Source organism: Zonotrichia albicollis, chromosome 8 (genome assembly GCF_047830755.1).
Source record: "Zonotrichia albicollis isolate bZonAlb1 chromosome 8, bZonAlb1.hap1, whole genome shotgun sequence".
Lineage (NCBI taxonomy): Eukaryota > Metazoa > Chordata > Aves > Passeriformes > Passerellidae > Zonotrichia > Zonotrichia albicollis.
This window is the reverse complement of record NC_133826.1, coordinates 16,628,256-16,649,773: the sequence shown is the minus strand read 5'-3', so window position 1 is coordinate 16,649,773 and position 21,518 is coordinate 16,628,256. Positions and strand designations below refer to the sequence as shown.

The 21,518-nt window shown below is 39.5% G+C and overlaps 1 protein-coding gene across 1 annotated transcript in view; it reads left to right on the top strand.

Moving 5' to 3' along the window:
* Nucleotides 1-21,518, top strand: part of TGFBR3 (transforming growth factor beta receptor 3) — a 108,889-nt gene that overhangs the window by 63,532 nt on the left and 23,839 nt on the right. Inside the window, exons 5-8 of the mRNA XM_074546093.1 lie at nt 8,299-8,482; nt 13,732-13,900; nt 16,204-16,351; nt 20,894-21,083. Coding sequence (XP_074402194.1) covers nt 8,299-8,482; nt 13,732-13,900; nt 16,204-16,351; nt 20,894-21,083 — 691 coding nt within the window. The remainder of the gene's footprint in view (nt 1-8,298; nt 8,483-13,731; nt 13,901-16,203; nt 16,352-20,893; nt 21,084-21,518) is intronic.

Here is a 21,518-nt window from a genome sequence, read left to right as displayed (position 1 = left end):
GTTTCTGTGCTAGGAAAGGTTGTCCTTTTCCAGAATCAGGAGTTGTTGTTTCAGGTAGGTTGTGGGGCAGAGGGACATCCTGCTTCTGCCCTAGTTGCTGAGAGGTTCCCTGCCTCTGTGCCAGAGCCTTCAGTGAGTTCCAGACAACTGACCCTAGGACTGTAAATAGCAGCTCCAAGGGCTGCAGAGTGCAGAGCATGCTTCCTTAGCCCTTGTTTAAAAATACTTAGCTCTGTGACGCTGACTTGTCCAGTCTCCTTAAATGTATAGCCAGAACAGAAGATTGAGTGTGTTGAATCATAAAAGATTTAGAATTAGAAGAAACTTTTCTAGTGCCCATGAATTCCATGGTAGCATACCACAGGAGTGTCATAACTATTGTGTCTGTCTCTATGGAAGCCTCAGGCAAGATACTAGTTGACTTTCCAGCTTTTCCTTCAGACTTTCCAAACAATACGTTCATTCACCATTTTATTAATGTACTGTATGTAGAGTATGAATTGCAATGACTTTCATTGATTGAATCCTGGTTAGAATGGTAGGTAGCGTAAAGAAATTTAAATTACAACTTCTGGGATTTACTGCTGATAAAGACCACACTGCTAGAGCCAGATCAAATTTTGTAGTGAAATGATCATGGAACCATTAGTCAAGTCCTAACTCTTTATTTGTTTTTAATATTAGCTTTTTTTTTCCTCATAAAGTATCATAATGAAGTTCTCAAACTGTTACAGGGATGTGTGCTTTGAGTAAGTAACTAAATAAAAATTAAAAATTAATTGTATTGTAAGTTTCAAGGTTATTTCTAACAAAGGTGTCTCCAGGATATGAGCAGATGATGAACTGGATCACAAGTGCTGTTAGCACTGTACAGGTGGAGAACCAAGGCACACTGAGCTTGAATGGTGATTGTACTGGAGAAGAGGGTAGAGTCAGGGCTGTGTGTTCTCAGTGGCCTCATCAGCAAAATGGTCTGTTTCCTTCATTCTGTGAATTTATGGTTTGAGTTTCCATTAAAGCTAAACTGTCCCAGGGAAGGATGAAAAGATTTAAAGCTTGTATCAGCACATATCCAAAAGACTGGGAAAATACAGTACTACTGAGTTGGGCTGGAGTTTAACTTCTTATCACATAGTTTGAGCATAGATTTTTTGCCTTCAGCCTGGTCCTCCATCAGTTAAGAAGCTTAAAATGAATGTGGGAGAAAATCCGGGCTTTAGGTGCATGGTTATAGTATGGAGGAAGCACAAATTACCTTCTTGGTAAACATTTTTTCAGGATGGACATGTAGATTTGGTATATATGTGTGGTTTTGCATTTATTTTTATCATGTAATGCAGTTTCGTGCAGTGATTTATGTGTTTTATCTTCATGGAAACAACTCATGTTTTCATTTTCACAAAATGCCTACTGGTGGCTAAACTCACAGTGGAATAAATTGTCATTAAAATTAGGTAGCATGCCCCAGATAAACCAAAGTTTGTGTTGGGTTAGCATCATGATTTCTTTAATGAAGAGTTTTTTCCAAAGTGGCACTGAGTGGAAGCGCAGTGATTCTCAGAGAGTGACAGTACTTTGAGGGAAGCCATCGTGACAGGGCATGGCTGCTAAGGGCAGTTGTGCTTCACTATTCTGTTGCCTGTGTTGTCATTTTGCTTCTCAGGGTGCTTCCCCATCTATAAATCAGAAAGATCACTAGTGAGTAGTCTTAAGAGAAAATTTGGGCATCTTGATATCAACCTGACAAAAATTTCCTGTGTGTGCATGAGCAAGAGAAAAGAATATATGATGTCTGCCTAGTGTGGTGTTAACAATACATTTAGCATGGACAGGTTATTTTCAGACTCTGCATGAATTGCTGTATATTGATGGGTGAAGTAGGTGATGCTGTGAAATTATTGTAATTTTAGTAAAATAAGCCTGGAGTTTATTTTCATTGTGTTAAAAATAAATGTACCTTAGTATCATGGCATTTCAGTCCAAAAATACCTGAAATGGGTTAGTACATGGACTGCCTGGCCTAAGTAACTGTAAATCATCACTTCAGTTACTGTTGCATGTAGTCATATTGGTCTGATTGTATATTTGTACATGGCTCAGAAATACAACAATTTGGGAATTGGGCCCTTTCTGTTCAAGTGTTGTTGGGCTCATCCCTCTCAAGGGCATTGCATGGGTTGGAAGCTCTATTCAGTTCAGCAAGGAGAATGCTTCTCATCTGTGCTACATTTTATTTTTTTCCTCTGCAGGGAATAAATGCCAAAATTGCATTATAAAGGGGAGGGGGAGAGGAAGTTGAAGGACCTGTTCACATGTGATTAAACTGATTAGATTATGACATCGCAGTTTTATGTAAGCTGGACAACTGCTGTAGAAACTGCTTTTACCTGTGATCTTGCTGCAAGTCAGTATTGCAGAAAAACATTACCAGACCTCTTCCACCAGCCCACTTTTAGGTTTTCATACAGCAAAATAGTTTCCTTCCTTCCCATCAAGTCGTCATTTCTCTCCTTCCCTAAAGCTAGTTTATTGCGAACATGTCTTGGCAGAAAACCAGAAGTTTTATGAAACTGCACAGAAAGAAGGTTTTATAGGTGCTACTCAGAAAATAATTTCTTTTCTTTATATTTGGTAGCTTTTTCAATTGCATTTATAGCCTAGGAATGTCTTTACTCAGCAAGTGAAAGTAGCGAGAATTAAATCAATGAAAAAAGATCCCAATCCTTTGTGATTTCCTGTTAGAAAAGATCCAAACCCCCCTTAAATATCTACATATGTGATTTTATATAATGTGTGATTTAAGAAGTGATGCTTCAGCTTTTTCTCTGAGTTAGTTATTCAGGCAATTGAATGAGTAAAAGTTATGGATAAGAAAACACTTATGCAAACAAATAAGCTTACTTACAAGAGCTAGGACTGAGTGTGTGTTAAGGTAGTGAAATGGAGGAAGCCAGGGCAGTAATGATAAATACAAAACCAGATCACTTGCTCTTGGTTTGAGATTTGAAAAGATAAAAGCTTTAAAGAAGATGAAGTGATAGAATGAAGAGTTTAATTATTAGTAATTTTTGTATTTCTAAGAAAAAAAAAATCCATGTTCTTATTACTTTAGCCAATTGCTGGTTTATTCCTCTCACTTCATGAAAATATGGTTCACATATTTTGGGTCACTGCCACCAAACCACAGGCTGTTCTATGGTTTGCACTAGGTTTGGATGACTGACAAAACTCACTGAAAAACAAGTGCTATTTGTTTTCCTGTGCCTAGTATTTAACGGGAAATCAGGAGGCTAAATTTCCAATCACTGGTTAAACAGACCCAGATGTGAGCAGAGTGCTCTGCTAGGAGAAGAGTGAGGACGGATAGGAAATGCATGACTAGTGATAAATTTGGTATAAATAGTGACCTTTCACTATTCAAAGTAAAAGCATAGATTTTCAGTGTTGTGTAACAGTGTGAAGAGGAATTTTAAAAGACCTTTACATTACTGTAGAATCCTGAGTTTGCTTTTTTTTTAAGAAGTCTTCATCGTTCTTCTACTCAGGAGCTGGAAATAATCCTGTAGTTGCCCTTTTCCATTTGGAAAAGTTCATATTCTCCCTTCTCATCCCCACACTGTTTCCTTGCCTTTTGAAAAAAATGTGAAAATTAACATTTTGTGTCAAATTAAAAGCAGTGCTTAGTAAACAGTAACTCTTACTATGCTTTTCACAATGGTAAATTTCCCTGTAAACTTTGTCTCCTGGCATGTTTCAACGGCAAAATACTGCTTTTCTAAAGTCTATATAAACAGGTGATTCTCAGAAATATTAGGGAGGCCTCAGGCTACATGGGGTGGTGATTCTTGTGAAAAGAGCAGAAGGATTTGGTCAGCAGTAGGAATGGCAGAAAATGACAGAGTAGTAAATAGATGCTTGAAAATAATGCATGTAAAAGGAGTTTAAGAGTACAATAACCCTGGTAAGGCATCTTTAAATATCCAGGGGTTTGAGGGTTGGTTTTTTTTTCAAAGCTTGCTTCAGGAAGACATTGCAGAAGAGAGTTGCTATTTCTGGCTTAGGAAGCAAGATGCAGTACATGAAATGAATATGCAGAGTATAGTAAAAACATTCTGTATGTGTGATGTCCCAAAATAGGGAAATTTTGTGATCTATAGCTACCCTCTGCTTTCACTGTAATCACTTCAGCTTGGGCAGAAATATTTCAAGAAAACCAAGTTGCCAGTAAATTTCACAGGAAACCAGGCAGGTCCTTGTGCCTTAGATTCTTCTTTCTTGAGACTTCAAAGGCCTTCATTTGGGGAGCTTGGTTTGCTGAGAGTGTCACAGAGTTCATACTAGATCCCATGTGATTTAAGACAACTTTCAGAACTCAACCTTTATTGTGTGCCGTTTGTTTCAGTGGGAGTGGGCTGTATCTGTGGGTCATTGCTCTAACCAGAAGTCGTGTTAGGAGTGTGGATAGGCCAGATCTGATGATGCTGCTTCTTGTATCTCCTACTGATCTTTCTCATTGCTGCCTCTGACTGCTCCTAAGCATTCCTCGTCCTCCTGGTCCCTCTAGGAGCCCAGAGCCATCACTTTCAGACCAAGACAGCTGCTAGTCAGGAAGATGTGGACTTAAGGTTAATCCAGCCTTCAAGAGTGAGGAAACAAAGACTGTTTGGGCATTTAGTGGTTGAGGTGTATTCCCAAACCAATCTTGCAGGAGGCTGAAGGACCTGGAACAGGCACCTGGGAGTCTTTTTTCTTCTGTATGGTCATGGCTCCTTCCTTTCTTTGCTTGCTTCAGTAAACAGGGGGTTTAGCCAGTGGAAGTTTACAGAAGCAGGCAGTGGATTTTGGCAGACTACTGGTGTTAGTGATGTGGAGATAATAAATCACAACAGGTTGTTACTGAGTCACTGATTCCAGTGGAAACTATAGCTGCAGTTGCATAGATAGGCTTTAATTCTCCTCTCACTTCTTCCACTGAATTGCCTCTAAATTGAAACAGAATCGCTGGAAAAGCTTCTGCTGTCTTATTTTGCTCATATCAAACAAGTGTTATGTTAAGTCTATTAAGATGTTGTTAAATTAAGTGGGCAGTTACCTGTGTGCAATTAATAAACTCCTGCTGAGCCTTAAACCTTGGTACCAGATTTCCCCTTTCCACAGATTTTCTTGTTTGTTTCTTTATCATTCTAGTAACTGTTCCTTAGGCATTTTGAAATTTCCATGTGATTTGACACAGATTCAGCTTTGGTAGAAAATCTCAGGATCTTCTTCCTACATATATAAAGATGCAAAGATGTGCAGGAGTGCTCTCTGATCTTGTAAGGTTCTGCTTTCATCCTGAGAAAACATTGAACAGCGTTAATTATATAAGGATCTTTGGTAGCTGCAAAACTGAGTATCTCCCAGGAAGTTGAATTAAAATCTAAAATGTATTTAAGATAGTGCTCCTCACGTGTATGTTTTCAAAAATGTGAGAACTTCAAGTGGAATTTTTTGATGACTGCATGTGGTCTTGAGAGCACTAAAATGAAACATTTTGTCATTGTCTGAAACCATCACACCTCTGTGGCTGTAAGGACTATGCAGATTGGATAGATGATTCACAAGTGTGGCATGTAATTTCAAAAGCAGCATGTTTCTTATTCACTTGAAGAGAATTGTTCTTTTAATGATTCAAGTATGTTGTATATGGGTTTATGAACAACAAAATACACATTTTTGAGTTTTGGAATACCTGATATTTTGCCATCTGTGGCTTTATTTTTCCTCTGTAAGAGGATGAAATTACGTCAAAGTACAATATCAATAAACACCAGCTGACTCTGGTCTCCATGTAGGCTGCTCCAGTAGTTGGTTCAAATATTCTCATTTTATTCTGAGCAGATATACTCCTCTGCTACATGTTCTACACAGGTCTGATGCTGTACAGCTCAGATACAAATATGAAGGATGCTGCTTCTTTTCCTCCTGGTACATTTACCTCCATCATGGCTTGAGGGGTGAACAGGTCGTCCCTGTGCTGGCAGGCCCTGGATGGGTAGTGGTGTAGCTGTTGTGAGAGAAGGGATTGGCTCATTCTGGCTGGCTGTGCACACTCACCTTTATATCCTGAGTCATGGCCCAGAGGTGCCCAGCTCTCTCTCAAGGCTGAATTATGAACTTGCTTCCTACTTGGGAGTTCCGAATTACAACTGTGTTAAATACTTAAAATGTTATAAGGCAAAGTAAATATCCCCTTGGATCAGATTCAAAGAAAGAAATAAGGCAATAAATGTTTAAAGGGAGAGAAGGAAATAGGTGAAACAAGAAACAGAATATGCAATTTTGTGTGTGCAGTAGTCGCACTTACCGCTGTATGTATTTGAGATGACTCAGGTTTGGTTCTGAGAGTTGTTCCCTCTGGGGAATAGTAACTGATGACATTTGGCACTTCTGCCAGGTAACTGATGTCCTGAACTGCCATGGCAGCCTTGCAAGGGCAGTTTTATTCAGACTGGGAACTTTTCTTAAGGGATGTATGAAGGCTGTTTTTGTTTTGTTGCCCCAGTATGAGGGGGTGTATGTTTCCTTGATTTGGTATGGTGCAGAGAAAATTTCAAGCCTTGTTTTCCCCAATGGTCAGCAGGGTAGTAGTGTATGCAGCCAAAATATGTTCCTAAATATGTTTTGTTCTTTGATGGAATACTCAGGTTTTGGTAGCATATTTTCAATATCCTGTGCTTGATCCTCATTTCCTCTGAGGAACAGCCCTCTGAACTGTGGTGCTTGCTGTGGTTTGTGGCTATCGCCAGTATCTTATGGTCTTGCAAACAGATTTTCCATGTCCAGCTTCTTCATTTAGTCTCAGAAAAGTGACAGGACATGTAGGTCTACTCAACAGCTGAGGATGTTTCCAGTGCAGTTCCTTTTCATGTCCTCACAACAACTGGAAGAAATAGAGCTGGGGCACTTTTTCCCCTCTGCAACGTCAGAAAGTAACCCCTAAAGGAGTTGAAGGGAGGAGATAAGAGTGTCTGTGGCAGCAGTCTCTTAATCACTCAATCAGTGCCTAATTAGTGCTCAGATAAAAATTGGTTGGTTCCCAAATATTTAAAACATTATTAGGCTTTAATGCTTTGCATTATCCTAAGCATGTTAGATTTGCTTTTGATTTGTTCTGAAGAGTAAGTAGTTAATGTTCAAGGCAGGTGTTGAAACAGTGATGGTTGCCTTTTTTGGAAGGGTCTGTTGAATTCTTTCCAGAACAAATAACGTGCTTGGCTCACTTAACCTTGCCTTAGGTCTGTGTAGTAAAAATCCCAACATTGGCAAGCACAGCAGAACTCTGCAGTCCTTTCTAAAACCTGGGTAGTGGAACCAGGATTTCAAATAGACTTTAGTATGTGATTGAAAAAAGTAAATATGATAAGCTTCGTGTTTGTTTCAAGATGTTTACTGTATGATCACTGAGTGAGGATGCTTGTGCCAGACTTTTAGTTGCTCTGCTTTCTGTCTGTCGGTTCCTCCCTTGAAGCACGTGGCCACTTCGATAGGATCTGTCCCTCAGGAAGACATTTGTCATGCTGCAGGATGATGAAAAAGGTTTTCAAGCTTTAATTAGTAATAAATGAAAAACCAAGTGTATTCTGAGGAAGACAGCTGTTGTGTTAGCATGCATTTAACTATCTCAAATGAAAAATACAGCAAAAATGTATTATTGTAAAGTAATTAATTTCTTTGATTGTTATTTAGAAGGAATAATATTTTTTCTCATGCTTAAACATTCTCTTGAAACGTTTAAAAAGACACACTGATGCTGCTTTACCCTGATATTTACCATAAAAAAAAATTGAAACAATGTGTAAATGAAAACCAACTTCTACTCTTACTGGATAAACTGTCTCTGAGGGTGGAATGCCAACATCTATTCAATATTCCCGCAAAATAATCACTGATTAAGTCCTTAAATCCTGTGAATTTTATGCATGGGAGATTTTTCTAGTTAGGCCAAAGCTCTATGAAAATGTCCCACATGTCTCTGATATAAAAGTACACAATCTGGCATGTGCTGTGTCAGTGCCATCCTCTGAGACTGTACACTAGGAATTTACACAGAATTTGATATGTTAGGAGCATTGTAGAGATGCTCCATGAAATCAGCCCATGGCATAGGTGCTTCTAGGTGGTGAAAATGCAAAGTGGAAATAGGCCATAATCACCTTCAGTCACTGCATTTGGGTATGAGAGGTCCCATCACTTAAACATGCTACGTGTCTGCATGGATAAATGTACCACATTAAAATGTGTTTTTATTCCCATCAGGTGTCTGTAGGTTCCGTTGTTCAGTTTGAGAAGGGAAACTTCTCCTTGTCAGCAGAAACAGAAGAAAAGTTTTTTCCTGAGAAAAATGAACATCTGCTACAGTGGGCCCAGAAGGAATATGGAGCAGTAACATCTTTCACTGAACTGAAAATATCAAGAAACATCTACATTAAAGTAGGAGAAGGTAAACCAGAACAAAACCAACTGAATTCATAGACACTTTCAGATACTGAGAATATGTTTCTTATATTTCACTTATTTTAATTTTTAAACATATGAAAGGGAGAGCAGAGAAATAAGGGCAAGCCTCAAGTCTAAGACCAGACCTTGGGTTTAGGAAACTTTTAATGGATTGTGGTGCCATCACTTTATGCTCATAAATGTGGATGCAATTGCTTGGAATCTTACAAGAGTCAAACTTTGCCTTTTAAACAGTATCAGCTACTCATGGTGATAGTTTGGGTGCATTCATCTTGAAGTAGGGGGAAATTTCTAGAAAGACCTGAGTTACATTATTTTTTCATTATTTGCTTGTATAAGGATCCAGGCTTCTTTGGGCACAGAATTATTGCCTTCCTCACCAAACTAAGTTACCTTAGTCTGTACTGCCATATTTTCCTCCCAAGGAGACAGATTTCCTGTCCCTCTGAGCCACATGCCAGATTGTTCAGGTGGCCTAGTGCAGATGGGAGAGGACCCCAGCTCCTTGGGGACTGCACACAGGCCTGTGCTGGGGTGGGGCTCAGGCTGTAGCTCCATAGCTGAGCAGTGTTGGCACAACATAACTGTGTGATGCTCTGCAGGAATATCTACAGAAACTCCCAAACAGCTGAACTAGTTGGTTACAGGCAAGAAAAAAACAACAAAAAGCCTTCAGTGGACAAAACATTCTTTCCTAACCACATGGATCTGATAATTTGATTTCCTGACATAGGAGGTTTACCCCCCAAAATCAGAATATGCCTGAGTTAGTTTTATCCAAATCCTGCCAAATTTGTAGAGGATTCCCTTGTGTGGGGGCTTTTTTTTTTTGGCTCTACTTGGCACCAGTTGTGGATTCTAATGCCAGAAAATCATTCAGAAATATATTTCTTACCTTATTAAAATGCTCTTGAAACATATACATGGAAGTAGTGGTCTCTGCATTGTGGAGACAAATATTTAATGAGATATGTTGAAAAAAAACAGATAAAATTTTGTTTGTTGATTTGCATGTCTCCAGTCAAACCAGGAGGCTAAAGAGGAGAGTTTTGCATCATCTTCAGAATGCACTAAAACACAATTTAATTAGGAGCAAGTACACAAAATGGAACTTGGCAGGCAACCAAAACAGACAGTTTCTGAGAAGGCTCCTACAAACCAGCTCAGCTGTAATTGTTTGGTTTTGATTTAAATTCTTGGCAGAAGGGAACATGTGTGTATGTGGGGGGGTTATGCATGTGCTCAGGGGTGGGGACTGGGTCAGTTCTTGAACTGCAGAGTCGTGTGAGGAGTTCTGTGAAAACCACGTGGGATGTGCTCCTGGTTTGCTTCTCTGCAGAGTGAACAATGGAATCACTGGATTTCACAAACCACAGCACGCAGTGACGTACAGTTTAGGCTTTTCATAGAAAACTTACACTCATGAGATTTAGTAAGGTACCTTCAGCAGACAGGCTGTGAATCACTGCTGGAATTGCTCGTAATCTATAGGTGGTCACACAAAGCAGTTCCTGGCTGTGTGACTGATACAGAATTTGAGGGCTGTATTCATATAATTGTCTACATTTCAGCTTCACTCAAGTTAGACAAATCTGAAACTGGAAGATGTAACATTTTAAAAGTGTAGGCTGTAGCTGAACACAGAAAACAGAAAATGCAAGCCAAAGGACAGAAAGATCTGAAGAAGGCTGATCTTTCATAGAATAAAGCTGCTTCTGATGCCATGGGTCTCTTAAGTCACTTTTGAAACTGCAAATGAAAGGCAGCTGAGAGCACTAGCAAACTGGATCAGGGCCAAGTGCATCTGAATCCTGTTGATTGTAAAGAGTGGCTGATCAAATACTGCAGGGATGGTGATCACAGCAAGAATTTTAAGGGACCAGAATGGGGGTGTGGAGGAAGAGGGCACAAGAAGTGGGGTTCTTGTTCTTGCCTTGGTTTGTGTAATGAAGGAGAGGGCAGAGTGGCTGCTGTGATAATTACTGTCAGATACTAGAAGGCAGGACTGCTCATGATGACAGTGCTCTTGGTACGTGTTTTACAGCAGAAGTCAGTTTAATTCCTCACAGTTCAGTAAGACATGATTGAGCAAGTCAGGAAGTCCTATCAGTTAGCTAAATGTTACCTAATGCATCCAGCATCACCAGTAAATCCAGGGCAAATGTGCTAGCCTGGAGGGACCCTAATTTCAACACATTTCTTACCTAAATAAGAAAAAAATTAGTTTTAACAGTAGCTAAATTGGAAAATGTACAGTTTATTTACAGATAGTAACACTGTGCTTCTGTCCTGGCAGAAGCTGAAACGTCATTCCTGACTCTGAATTTATAGCCAGTGCGCATATCCTGCATGCCATGCTTGCTTGGTTAAATGCTGGCACATGGTCCCATCGTCTGGCTTAGCTGTGTGTCCTGCTGCAGAATGAGCACTGTCTAGAGTTTGCATCCTCCCTCCTGAGACCCCTGTAGGCCCTTCCCTGATCCCATTTCCATCCTGCTGGTAAATGCCAGCCAAGGTTCTGATCTCTGTTTTGCTAAGGGCTAGCAAACTGTGAAATACACATAAATAAGCCCTACCATCAGGGTGCCCAAGGAAAATTCCAAACACCTTGCTTATGCCCAGATCAGATTTTGAAAGGCAAGCTCTGCTTGGATGGGATTTTTATTGCTGAATCCAACTGCTGCTGCCCAGGGTGCCTGTCTTGGGAAGTGACACTTGATTAACAGTGCTCATTTGCACAAAAACCTCCTCAGGGTGATGTTAAGCTTGGATATTCAACTTCAGCCAGGAACCTGTGGATGACACCTAATTTGTGCAGAGCAGAGCAGACAGTGTCTGTCCTCATCAGTAAAAACAAGTGCTGCACACAGAAGAGACAGATCCTGGTGTGCAGTGCTGTGTCCATCCAGCCTGCCTGGCACTCACTGATGGAAGGTGGCTGCTGGCCACTGCTCACAGCTCTGCTGCCTTTGGCCAGCAGGGCCCCCTGGCACCCCCACTGCTGCCAGAGACCCTCTGCTGAGGGTGTTCTGCAAACCCCACGTCTGATTCCCTGTTGGGAGTCTGGGGAGATTAGAGAGGCACAGAATCCATAAACTGACTGTTTGTTGGCTGCTTTGGTATGTTTCTAATTGATTGCAGACACCTGCAGTCCCTTTCCAAAGTACGTAGACAGCCCTGAAACTAACAAAGAGGAGATGTGTAGTGAGCAAAGAAAGCTGGAATGGATCCCCTTTTCTTTTCTGCTCCAGCCCAGTTTTGGTAACTGGTGTGGATGAGAGTAAATTCATTCTGGTGTGCATGTCAAGTAGCCCATGATAGAGTTGAAATCTGCTGCAGAGGAAAAGCTTGCTATCGAGTGGGGGCCCAGGCTGGGGACTCTCTGTGCTTCTGGCAGCAAGAGCAGCACTTCTGGAGAGCTCCAGAGACGCCTCATGGAAGTGCCAGGAGCAAGAACTGAGTTGTTTGCAATGGCAAATGATAGCACGTGTGGTAATTACCCACAAACTGCTCCAGAACTGGTATTTTATGGCCTGAATCATGTTGTACAGCAGTTAAGAAGAAAATACCTACTGTCTCTGTGTGTGTATATATATAGATATATTTAAAAATTTAAGCTCAGCATAGACCATTTGGGATCATTTTCCATTCTGTGCTGTTGTGGGAGGAGCTGACAGAACTGCAGCTGCATTCAAAGCCAATCTGGCAGGGCACACACCAGATGTTAGAGAAGTGCTTTGCCTGGGCAGTATGAATAGTCACAGCCTTACACAGCTTTAGTAACTTCTGTAGGGGACACAACAGGGTTAATATTCAAAGGCTGCTTTGTGTAAGATCAGGAGAAGAAACTCCCCTGATTGTTTCTGCAGAGACCAGGGTCACAGGAGTCTCTGGTCTTCCTGCAGAGCTGGGTAGCACACACAGATGCCCTTCAGAGGTGACATTTCAGTTCTCATTTAGAGAGTGCATGGCCTCAGAACAGCTCATAAGAGTTTCTTCACAGTTTTTTGTTTACAATGCATGCTAGTTGATTTATTTTATTTTGGTTTTTTGGGTTTTTTTGTATCCTGCTACTGACCTTAATAGGAAAAGTCCTTCTTGTACAGCAATGGTCAAAGACCCAGACATGTGGAATTGTATTCTTACCGGACTTCAAGTACTTGAACATGGTACTTGGTCCTTCTGTGTATTATGACAATTCATATGTCAAGCTATCTCAGAAAGGCAAAGTGCTCCTGATTTTCAGTAGAAATAGTGTTTCTTGGGCTACAGTAATAGAGGCTGTGCATGAGAATTTCATATGAAGTGACTTTTTTTATGGCTTGCATTTTACACTAGTGGCTCTTCACCCAGAGGGTGGTTGAGCACTGGCACAGGCTCCCCATGGCAGTGGTCACAGCAGCAGCCTGGCAGAGTTCAAGAAGCCTTTGGACAATGCTCTGACACAGGGTGTGGCTCTTGGGGATGGTCCTGTGCAGGGCCAAGAGTTGGACTCAATGACCCTTGTGGATCTCTTGCAGCTCAGCACATTCTGGGGTTCTGTAATGCTCATATTCAGCTTTTTGGTTAAAACCAAAAGAGATTGAATAGCTATGCTAGAATTTTGTTATTTCAGCTATGTGTATTGTGATCAGTTTCTTAATATCAACAGCTGATTCCATAATTTTTTCATGCTTTTAATTTTCCATGTGCAAGACAAATGCAATATTTGTTGCTTTCTAGACAACACTGACTCTGACTACACAATATATAGTAAATTATTAAGTAAGGAAATGGAAAGTACTTTCTGTAGTATTTAAAGCGTAGTAGGTTTATAATAACAAGAATAAAATATTTTCCACAGGGAGAAGGAGTTGATTCCAAAAGTTATCTCTGAGTAAATTGCAATAGAAAGAAATCTCTTGTAAAGATGCAAGGAGCAAATTAAATGTATATTATTAATTTTGACAAGTTTTTCACATTTTTCTTCAGAATTGTTTTCACACTTTTCTTTACAGGGATTTTCTTTCATTATGTGTTTAAATCCATAAATAATGACTATCAGAAAGTTGATGTATTGATGCAACAGTAATCTCCTTTTCAATATTGATGATTCGTCATATGTGCTTGTAACAGATGGTAGAGACACCTTTAAGAAATATAGTGAACACTCAAGTGTACATGGTATGTGCATACATCTAAGCTGATATCTGTGGTTAAAGGTCCCTATGCTTGCTTTTTTTTCCCCTCCAGATCAAGTTTTTCCTCCCTCATGCAACATAAAGAAGAATTTTCTCTCTTTGAATTACCTTGCGGGATACCTGCAACCAAAACCAGCAGAGGGGTGCCTCATGTCTAACTTAGTCCAGGAAAGAGAAGTTCATATCATTGAACTAAGTACTCCAAATTCCAATCCTAACAGGTAAAGTAGCATCTAAATAGACTAAAACTGTTTGAAGTAATAGCTAAAAACTTCACTTGTCTTATAAAAAATCAACTGAAAGTGGCCATTTCATCCTTAAAGAAAAGCTTGGGCTTTAATACTTTACTTTAAATAGAATTTGGTTCTTCAGTATGTAAAGATTTTAATTCTGCTGCATAATCACAGGATTTTTCCGGACAAGACTGCAAAGCACAGCTTTTGTGGACTGCGTACTGCTCCCCTTCTTGCTCAATCAGTCACATTTTTCCAAGGACAAGATGAATAAGGGAATATGAGTAAGGGCAGTATCTGACAGAGAGCTTTTAAGGTTAGACCACTGGGTGAGGAGGTGAGACAGAGGTAGAAACTAATCCTGACTTGTCACAGGTAGGGATGACTGGCAGCAAGGTGTAGGACATTGGCTCCCAAACAGTGTCCAGAGGCTGCAAGTGATCTGTGGTCTGTGATAAGTGTTCCACAGCTGCTCTGAAGATTCACAACAGTATTTTCTGTCAAGTTTCCAGTTGAGTTTAAGGGATAATGTGATAATTATGAGAAATGCTAAGGGTTGATAGTGGTGCACTGACTAAAATTTTTTTAACTGCTGGCTAGGAAAAGTAACTCTATACACATTATGAAGATTTTCTAAATTTTGAATTATAGTTTTCATCAAAGGGGAAGGGTAAGACATATAGAATACTCATCTTTTACTGGTCTTTCCTAGATCTTTGTGGGAGAACATAAGTGGGATATGCTTCAGATAGGAAGAGGTTTTCCAAGTGTGACTAAGGGCCAAGTATGATTGCTAGAACAGAAATTTGCTATGAAACTTAGATGGTTACAATTTCATCAGAGATAAGGTAGAATTAAAATCCTGTCTGCTTACTACATTCACTGGATATCTGGCATTGTCTGATTCTGCTCCTCATGCAGCTGCATGTGAGTGCATCCTATCCCTAATGAGAAATCCACACAGGGAGATGGAGGTGGGAGGAGGTGTTTTTGTGAAAAGGATAATTCTCATTGCAAGATGTTGAACCCAGAACCTGATCACTTTCTTGCATAAGAACCTGAGGAGAGTAAGAAAGTGTTGAGGTGGAATGGAGTGGTAGTGTAGTGGAAGTGGAGTTGGTAACCCCAAATGCTGATGCAGCCCCATCCTGAACAGAGCTGATGCTAAGCATCCAAGTCCCTTGTAGTGCTACACAGTGACAGCCTTGGTTCCAAGCTTTTGGCTTTGGATGATAGCACAATAGGAATTTGCTTTTGAGATGATAACACTGCAAAAAGTTTAAATGTTTTGCTATTAAAAGTAAAAAAAAGAAAGATACTAAATTACTTTGTTCTTAGTTTTATGTGTTATCCACAGCTATCCTTGTGAAGTTTAAATCCCCAAAGAAACATACAGAAGCTGAGCTGGGCATGTGTCAAGGGGCAGGAGATGGACCAAAGGTCCCAAGATACATGAAGTCTCATTGTATTATTTGTTAGAACCTATTACATGGCAATGAGCACGTTCTTATAATGTATGGCCCCATAGGATGGTCTGGAAGTATAGGTTTTTCTATTGAATTGGTTTTTTACATGTTGAGATGTTATTGATGGGTAAGAACCCATTTGCTGTACTTATTTTACTGTGATCTTGAAAATCTGGACAGTTTTCATCTATTTTCCAGTAAGCAGTAGGCTGGACATCTGGGTTTTTTTCTTTTTAAAGTAACTATATACCCAGAAGTAGTGGAAACTGAATAGACTGCTTAATTCCTCAAAGCACGCAAGATCTGAAGTAAAGTCATTCCACAATTTAACTGTTTAGGCAGAGACACCCCCCAGTACAGTATTTGTGGTTTGGGTTTGGTGTTTTATGCATGTGTGTTAACCTCTTTGTCTTCTTTAATTTTTTTAAGGTATTTTTTAAAGTTTTAGTACAGTTATAGCCAGAGGAAACTAAAACAGTTATATTTAGGCACTGTCACAGTGAAATAAGAAAATTATGTTTACTTTAGAAAGCAACCTGCTAGCCATATCACTTACCTGCACTAAATAATAGGTGAATTGAGTAGCACACTTCCTGTAAATAAGAGACAGAAATATTTTTTTTCTAAAAAGTACTTGTTTTTATTGTTATGCAAAATCACTTAAGTGTATATGGAATAACAATCTGTTTTGCACATGTTGTGTTGCCCGGGATAATATCCAGCATTTTAATCAGCTGGCCAGACAGTGGAAACATGATGGATTGGAAGAAGGTTGATAGCTTAAAATTTCTGGCATTCTGTTCTAACTTTCTATTTTCCATACAGTGCTCTCCAGGTGGATATAATCGTGGACATTAAACCATCTCAGCCAGGCGCCAGGCTTGTCAGGGATGTGGTGCTTATCCTCAAGTGCAGAAAGTCTGTCAATTGGGTTATCAAGTCTCATGATGTCCAGGGAAAGCTGGAAGTGATTGTAAGTTAAAGCACCTTTATTTTTTGTGAGCTATTGTAATGCAACAGTATAGAATCCATTTAAATGTGATATAGTGCTAAACCATGTTGATTTCTGAATGTTTTCTCTTAGCTGCTTCTTTTTAATAATTACTGCATTTTAAGGAGTAAATGCATAAACTTTTTTGTTCTCGTTAACTTTCAATATATGGGCTGTGAAACTGACCAACACATTGCAGAAGCCAGGTGGTTAGAACAAGGATTTAGTCTGTGTCTTTTTGATATCTGCTGAAGCATCCTAAACACAGAGTAGGATGTTCATTTCTCTTTTTGCTGTTACTTTGGTGTATGGATCAACAGGTTCATGTCAGAGGTTGGAACAATGCCTTCAAGTGCAGAATAGATAATACTAGATATGCAGCACACACCCACATCCCTTTGGAAGTGGAAACTCCATTACTTCTGCTTGTGCTTGTAGTAGTGTCTACCCCTTTCCTTGCCAGTATTTCTGTCTCCAGTAAGTGTTTGGTTAAATTGACCTAACTCTCCTCAGACAGCAAAAAATAATCGTTTTTTAAAGTTAAAACCGGACTCTCTAAAGTTAAACTTCTTCAGTTCCTGGAGATGCTGATTCATGTTGATTTTTGGTACAGGCTTTGTGGCTTAACACACTTTCTACTAAGAAAATGTGTGTTCCCTTGCTCTCAAATAAATATAATTGCACTGTTCTTGCAGCCTATACATTTGTGGCCTATTTCCATATTAAGTGATCAGTTAAGAGCACACTGTACAGTTGAGCTGAATGTTTGCTCAGGACCACCCATGAGCCTCATGATTAGCAATTTTGCAGCAATTCAGTTACATTTTCAAACTCCAGTTCTTGGTATTTAGAGCAATTTTCCTTTGCTTAGTTGCTTTCTGCTCATAATCTGTGCAGAGGAAATTCTGGCAGAATGCAAAGGCTAATTGATCTAAATCTCCCAAGAAAATAGTTTGGTAAGGGTTTCATAGTAGCTTTGAAGAGTGAAGAGAATTAAAGGAAAGCTAATTTTGGTGTTGCTCAGAAAATTTAATGGAAAAATTATCTAGGGTGGATGATGAAGTTCCCTCTTGACCCCTGACACATTTTATCTTACAGACAGGAGAGGATGTTCTGGTCATTCTGTAGGTCTGAAATAGTCCTTAAAGAGAAAGGTCAAGTTTGGTTGCTGAGGATTACCACTCTTGTAAGCAGAATGATGGAAAAAAAGGCTTGACTTCAAAGTTTCATCCTAGGTTATGGCATAAAATTCACCACTGTATATTTGGGCATATATGGATCTACTCTCACCGGATAGAATTGGGCTTTAGTTCACACCATGCTAGGAAACAGCTCACGTGGTGTATTTCATGTCCATAAAGCTGTCACTTTGTGGATGGTCAATTTTCACAAGACAATTTCTACAGGTTTTTAAAATTTCTAAAATGCTGCATTTGAATATAGAAAAGCAGACTGCTTAAAAAACTTTATTTTTAGACTTCTTCTTTATTAGTTATTGGTAATATAAGTTAAAAGTATAATTAAAAGTAGTTTCTGTAATGAGTGGCAGAAAGTAATATATTATTTAGATTAACGAAAAGAGAAAGTAATACATTAAATACATACAGAAATGTCAGTATTTAAAAGACTTTGGATTCATGTTAGGATTTTGAGTAACTAGTTTACTACTTGATTTATATAAATTCTTCATTTTCTGAATATATGTTCTTTTTCCTTTATTTGGAAGGGCTAAGGAAGTGAACTAAACTCCCCCATGTCATTAAAAAGCCTGCAAATCCAGCATTTAGCATCTTTTCATATCTCTATTAAGCTGAATGCCTTTCCAAGCCCAAATTTAGACAATGCATAAAAACATTACTAAGCAATTAGGTAATGTTTCACAATGTTCTTTTTATTAGTTGAAGCAGTTCCATGCACTTCAATTTTCCTAACTTCTTGCCCTCACTACGAATTAGAATTGTCTTGAGGGGATTGGCAAGCTGAGAGGGGAAGGTTAGTGCTAAGCTGCCTCAAACCCAGTACTGTAAGTTACTGAGGTCCAAGTTCACAGACAAAAAAAGAGAAAGATGTTGTAAGTCATACAGCTCATCTCCCAGCTTGCTGTGTCTTTTGGAACTCTGCAAGGGGATGGACACAAACCCAAGGAAAATGGGAGGACTTTAGGTAAATCAATTGCACTTGATGTGTGTGCAGTGCTTTCTTCTGGGCTGTGTTTAACTCCTGTGTGCAGTCCTTACATGCAGGGCTTGTGTGGTTCTGTGCTTGTACACTGCTGCTCACGTTGCTTCCTTTGCAGCTGCTGTCCCTCTGCAAAGCTGGGAACTGTGCAGTGAAGCTCCAGAAAGAAAACAAGTTTATGGGCAAGGAGTAGAGAGGTGCAATGCACAGAACAAACCCTTGAAGGTTTCAGAAGCCTGGAGGGGTGGTTGCTTACCTGAGAACAGCTGCCCAGCACCTTCTGAAATGGTGTCTGTTCTGACAGACAGCTGTGGGCTCAGATGGCCTGGTTTCAGTCACTGTGTGTGAGGCGGGGCAGCAAGTGAAGGGAGGTCTATTCCTGCCAGCCCTCGCTTTTGTTTCAGTGGGGCAATGCAAGACTGAACATTTACAGGCTCACTGTGGAGTGGAGGGGTGGAAACAAGCCCTGGAAATGTTCAGGTGCCAGCTAGGACAGTAAAGTTCTGAGATAATATTTGTTCAGCTGTCTGCTTGTGACAGAAAAGTAAAGAGATGCAGCAAAGTTGGGTTAGCATAATAACTCCTACCAGTCAAAGCTGTGTGTTAATATGAAAATATGTGATCAGTTGTGTCCAGTTTTGCACCTTGTTGAAAATCAAAGATTAGTTGATCCCAAAGAGTCATGAGGCACTAAAATTAGGATACCTGTTGCTCCATTTTTCTTCTTATCTTCAGTGACCTTTGCTGAGCATTGATAACTGCTCTGGTAACAGTATCCTCAAACCAGGTGCTCTGTACTCAGTTATCTTTAACTTCAGTTGTGAAGCCCCAAGTGTTTAAAGGCTGCAGAACTGGGTCCTTAGGAAAAAATGAGGGAGGGAGCTAAAGGTACACTATGCCATTCTATCAGGGCTCTCTGCATGCTTTATTCACTTCTTAGTTCAATAATTCACTTTGATGTCAGGTAGGGAAGTACAGCTGAGCCCTCTGACCTGTGTAGCATGTCCATAGGAGCACTGAGAGAGATCTCTCTAGTCAATCTTCTGGTGTTCCAGAGTGAAAGATTTAAGATTTGTTCTCATTGAGGAAAAACCAGTGGGGATGAAAAGAAGATGCAGTCTATATGATGGAGAAGGTAATTAAGCATGGGAATGAAAGTGTTTGTTTGATACCATGGAACATTCCATGGTATCAGCTGCATTAGAAAGTGCATTTCAATCACATTGCAGGAATGGCTGAAAAGTGGGTCATGGTGCCTTTGCTGCTGCATCTATGTTCAGCTTGTTCTGCAGCCATTGATGTGATTGTTACAGTGATCACAGTAATGCTGTGACTGTAAGAATAAATGTATATGTATTTAGCTTTGGTGTGAATGAATACATGTTAAAGATACCAAGCTGCTGAACCCATGTTTGTGTAATACGAGTGAATATTTTCAACCTGCCTCTCTAACAGTGAGAGATACTTGTTGTATTCCTTTGACTTGCCTGTTTGGACAAAAAAATTTGAAATTTTACAAAACATTACAGGAAAATGAAAATTGAGTGGTTGTGTGGCTCATTTATTTATTTAATAATTTAGCATGTCATTCATAAGGTCAGCATGTGCATTTATGAGTTTGCTGTATTGATGTATTTGTGTAAAATTTGTATTGTTAATTAATTTTAAAATCTCTTCATTTACAGAAAGTAAACGTTGTTTTTTATGTAGTCTGGCCATGCATAAATGTGCATGCTCTCACTTAGTGCTCTGTTGAGTGTTTAATTCAATTGTGTTGAACAAACTCTACTTTGGAGAAGGCACACAGCATTTCTAGGGTGAAGCTCATTTCAGCCACAGCCTGTCCTTGGTGCCAGCTGACTTACAGCATTAGCTGCTATCAGCTCCATGAGCATGCTTTTTGCCTTTTTCAGTAATGCTCATTTGAACAAAGGTTTTCCTTTATCCAACTTAAGTAATGCTCTCATCCAAGAAATTAAGAGACATTTGCAAATTCATTTGTCATCTTGAGTTCAGGAGTAATTTCAGATCAGTTTTGAAGCAAGTATGGCCTTATACAAAAGGCTGTAAATATGTCCCTGTCTCGGTTAGGGATGAACAGTTTCTGATTGCCTTGATTTACTGTACTCCAGGCAGAGGCTGAGAGGAAGCAGGGAGTTCTTTTCCATCTGTGCAGCTGTTATGTGCTTAAGGTGGCAGGGTTTGCTTTATTTCCCAGGTGTCCTCAGTTTGCTGTTACTTAGTAGATTAAAACAGAATAAAAGATCAAGGTTCAATCTGTGTCACTATTCCACTGTAATTATCCTTAAGTGGTAAATAAAAAACCAAGTTTTTCTTTATTTACAGACATCAAATAGTATTGGTTTTGGAAAAGAAACAGAACGATCCATGACTATGAGTAAATCAGTAATACCTGACCTTCCCTCATCACATGAGAGTTTGATCAAGTGGGCTTATGAGCATAATTACAGTCCAGTTATTTCCTACACAAAAGCACCTGTTGCTAACAGATTTCATCTGCAACTTGAAGATATAGGTAAGTTTGAAGATGAACTTTTAGCATATAGAAAAAGCATATCTTGTGGTTTTAGGAATACAATTACTTAAATGGTGTTTCCTCAGTTTTGAAGCTTTGGTTTTGGCTGTTGCACTTCTTTTACTGCTTGTCATCAGGAATGCTGGTAATATCTATGAATGATGGTTGCAAGTAATAATCTGTGGCTTTTTGATTAGAGAAGTCCAGGCAAAGTTGTGATATTTCCTGAAATTTGGTGGAATTAAATGTTTCTAGTTTATCCAATGCCCAAGACTTCATAGCTGATGGTGTACCCAGTGTTCACTGAAATAGATGTCAGCAACTGGATATCTTGCTAGTTGATAAATCCAGCTTTGATTTTTCTTTTAGTGTGTTTTTTCCGAAAGTATGAGCATAGTGTTTCCTTGAGATGATTAAATAAACATTGAAACTGTT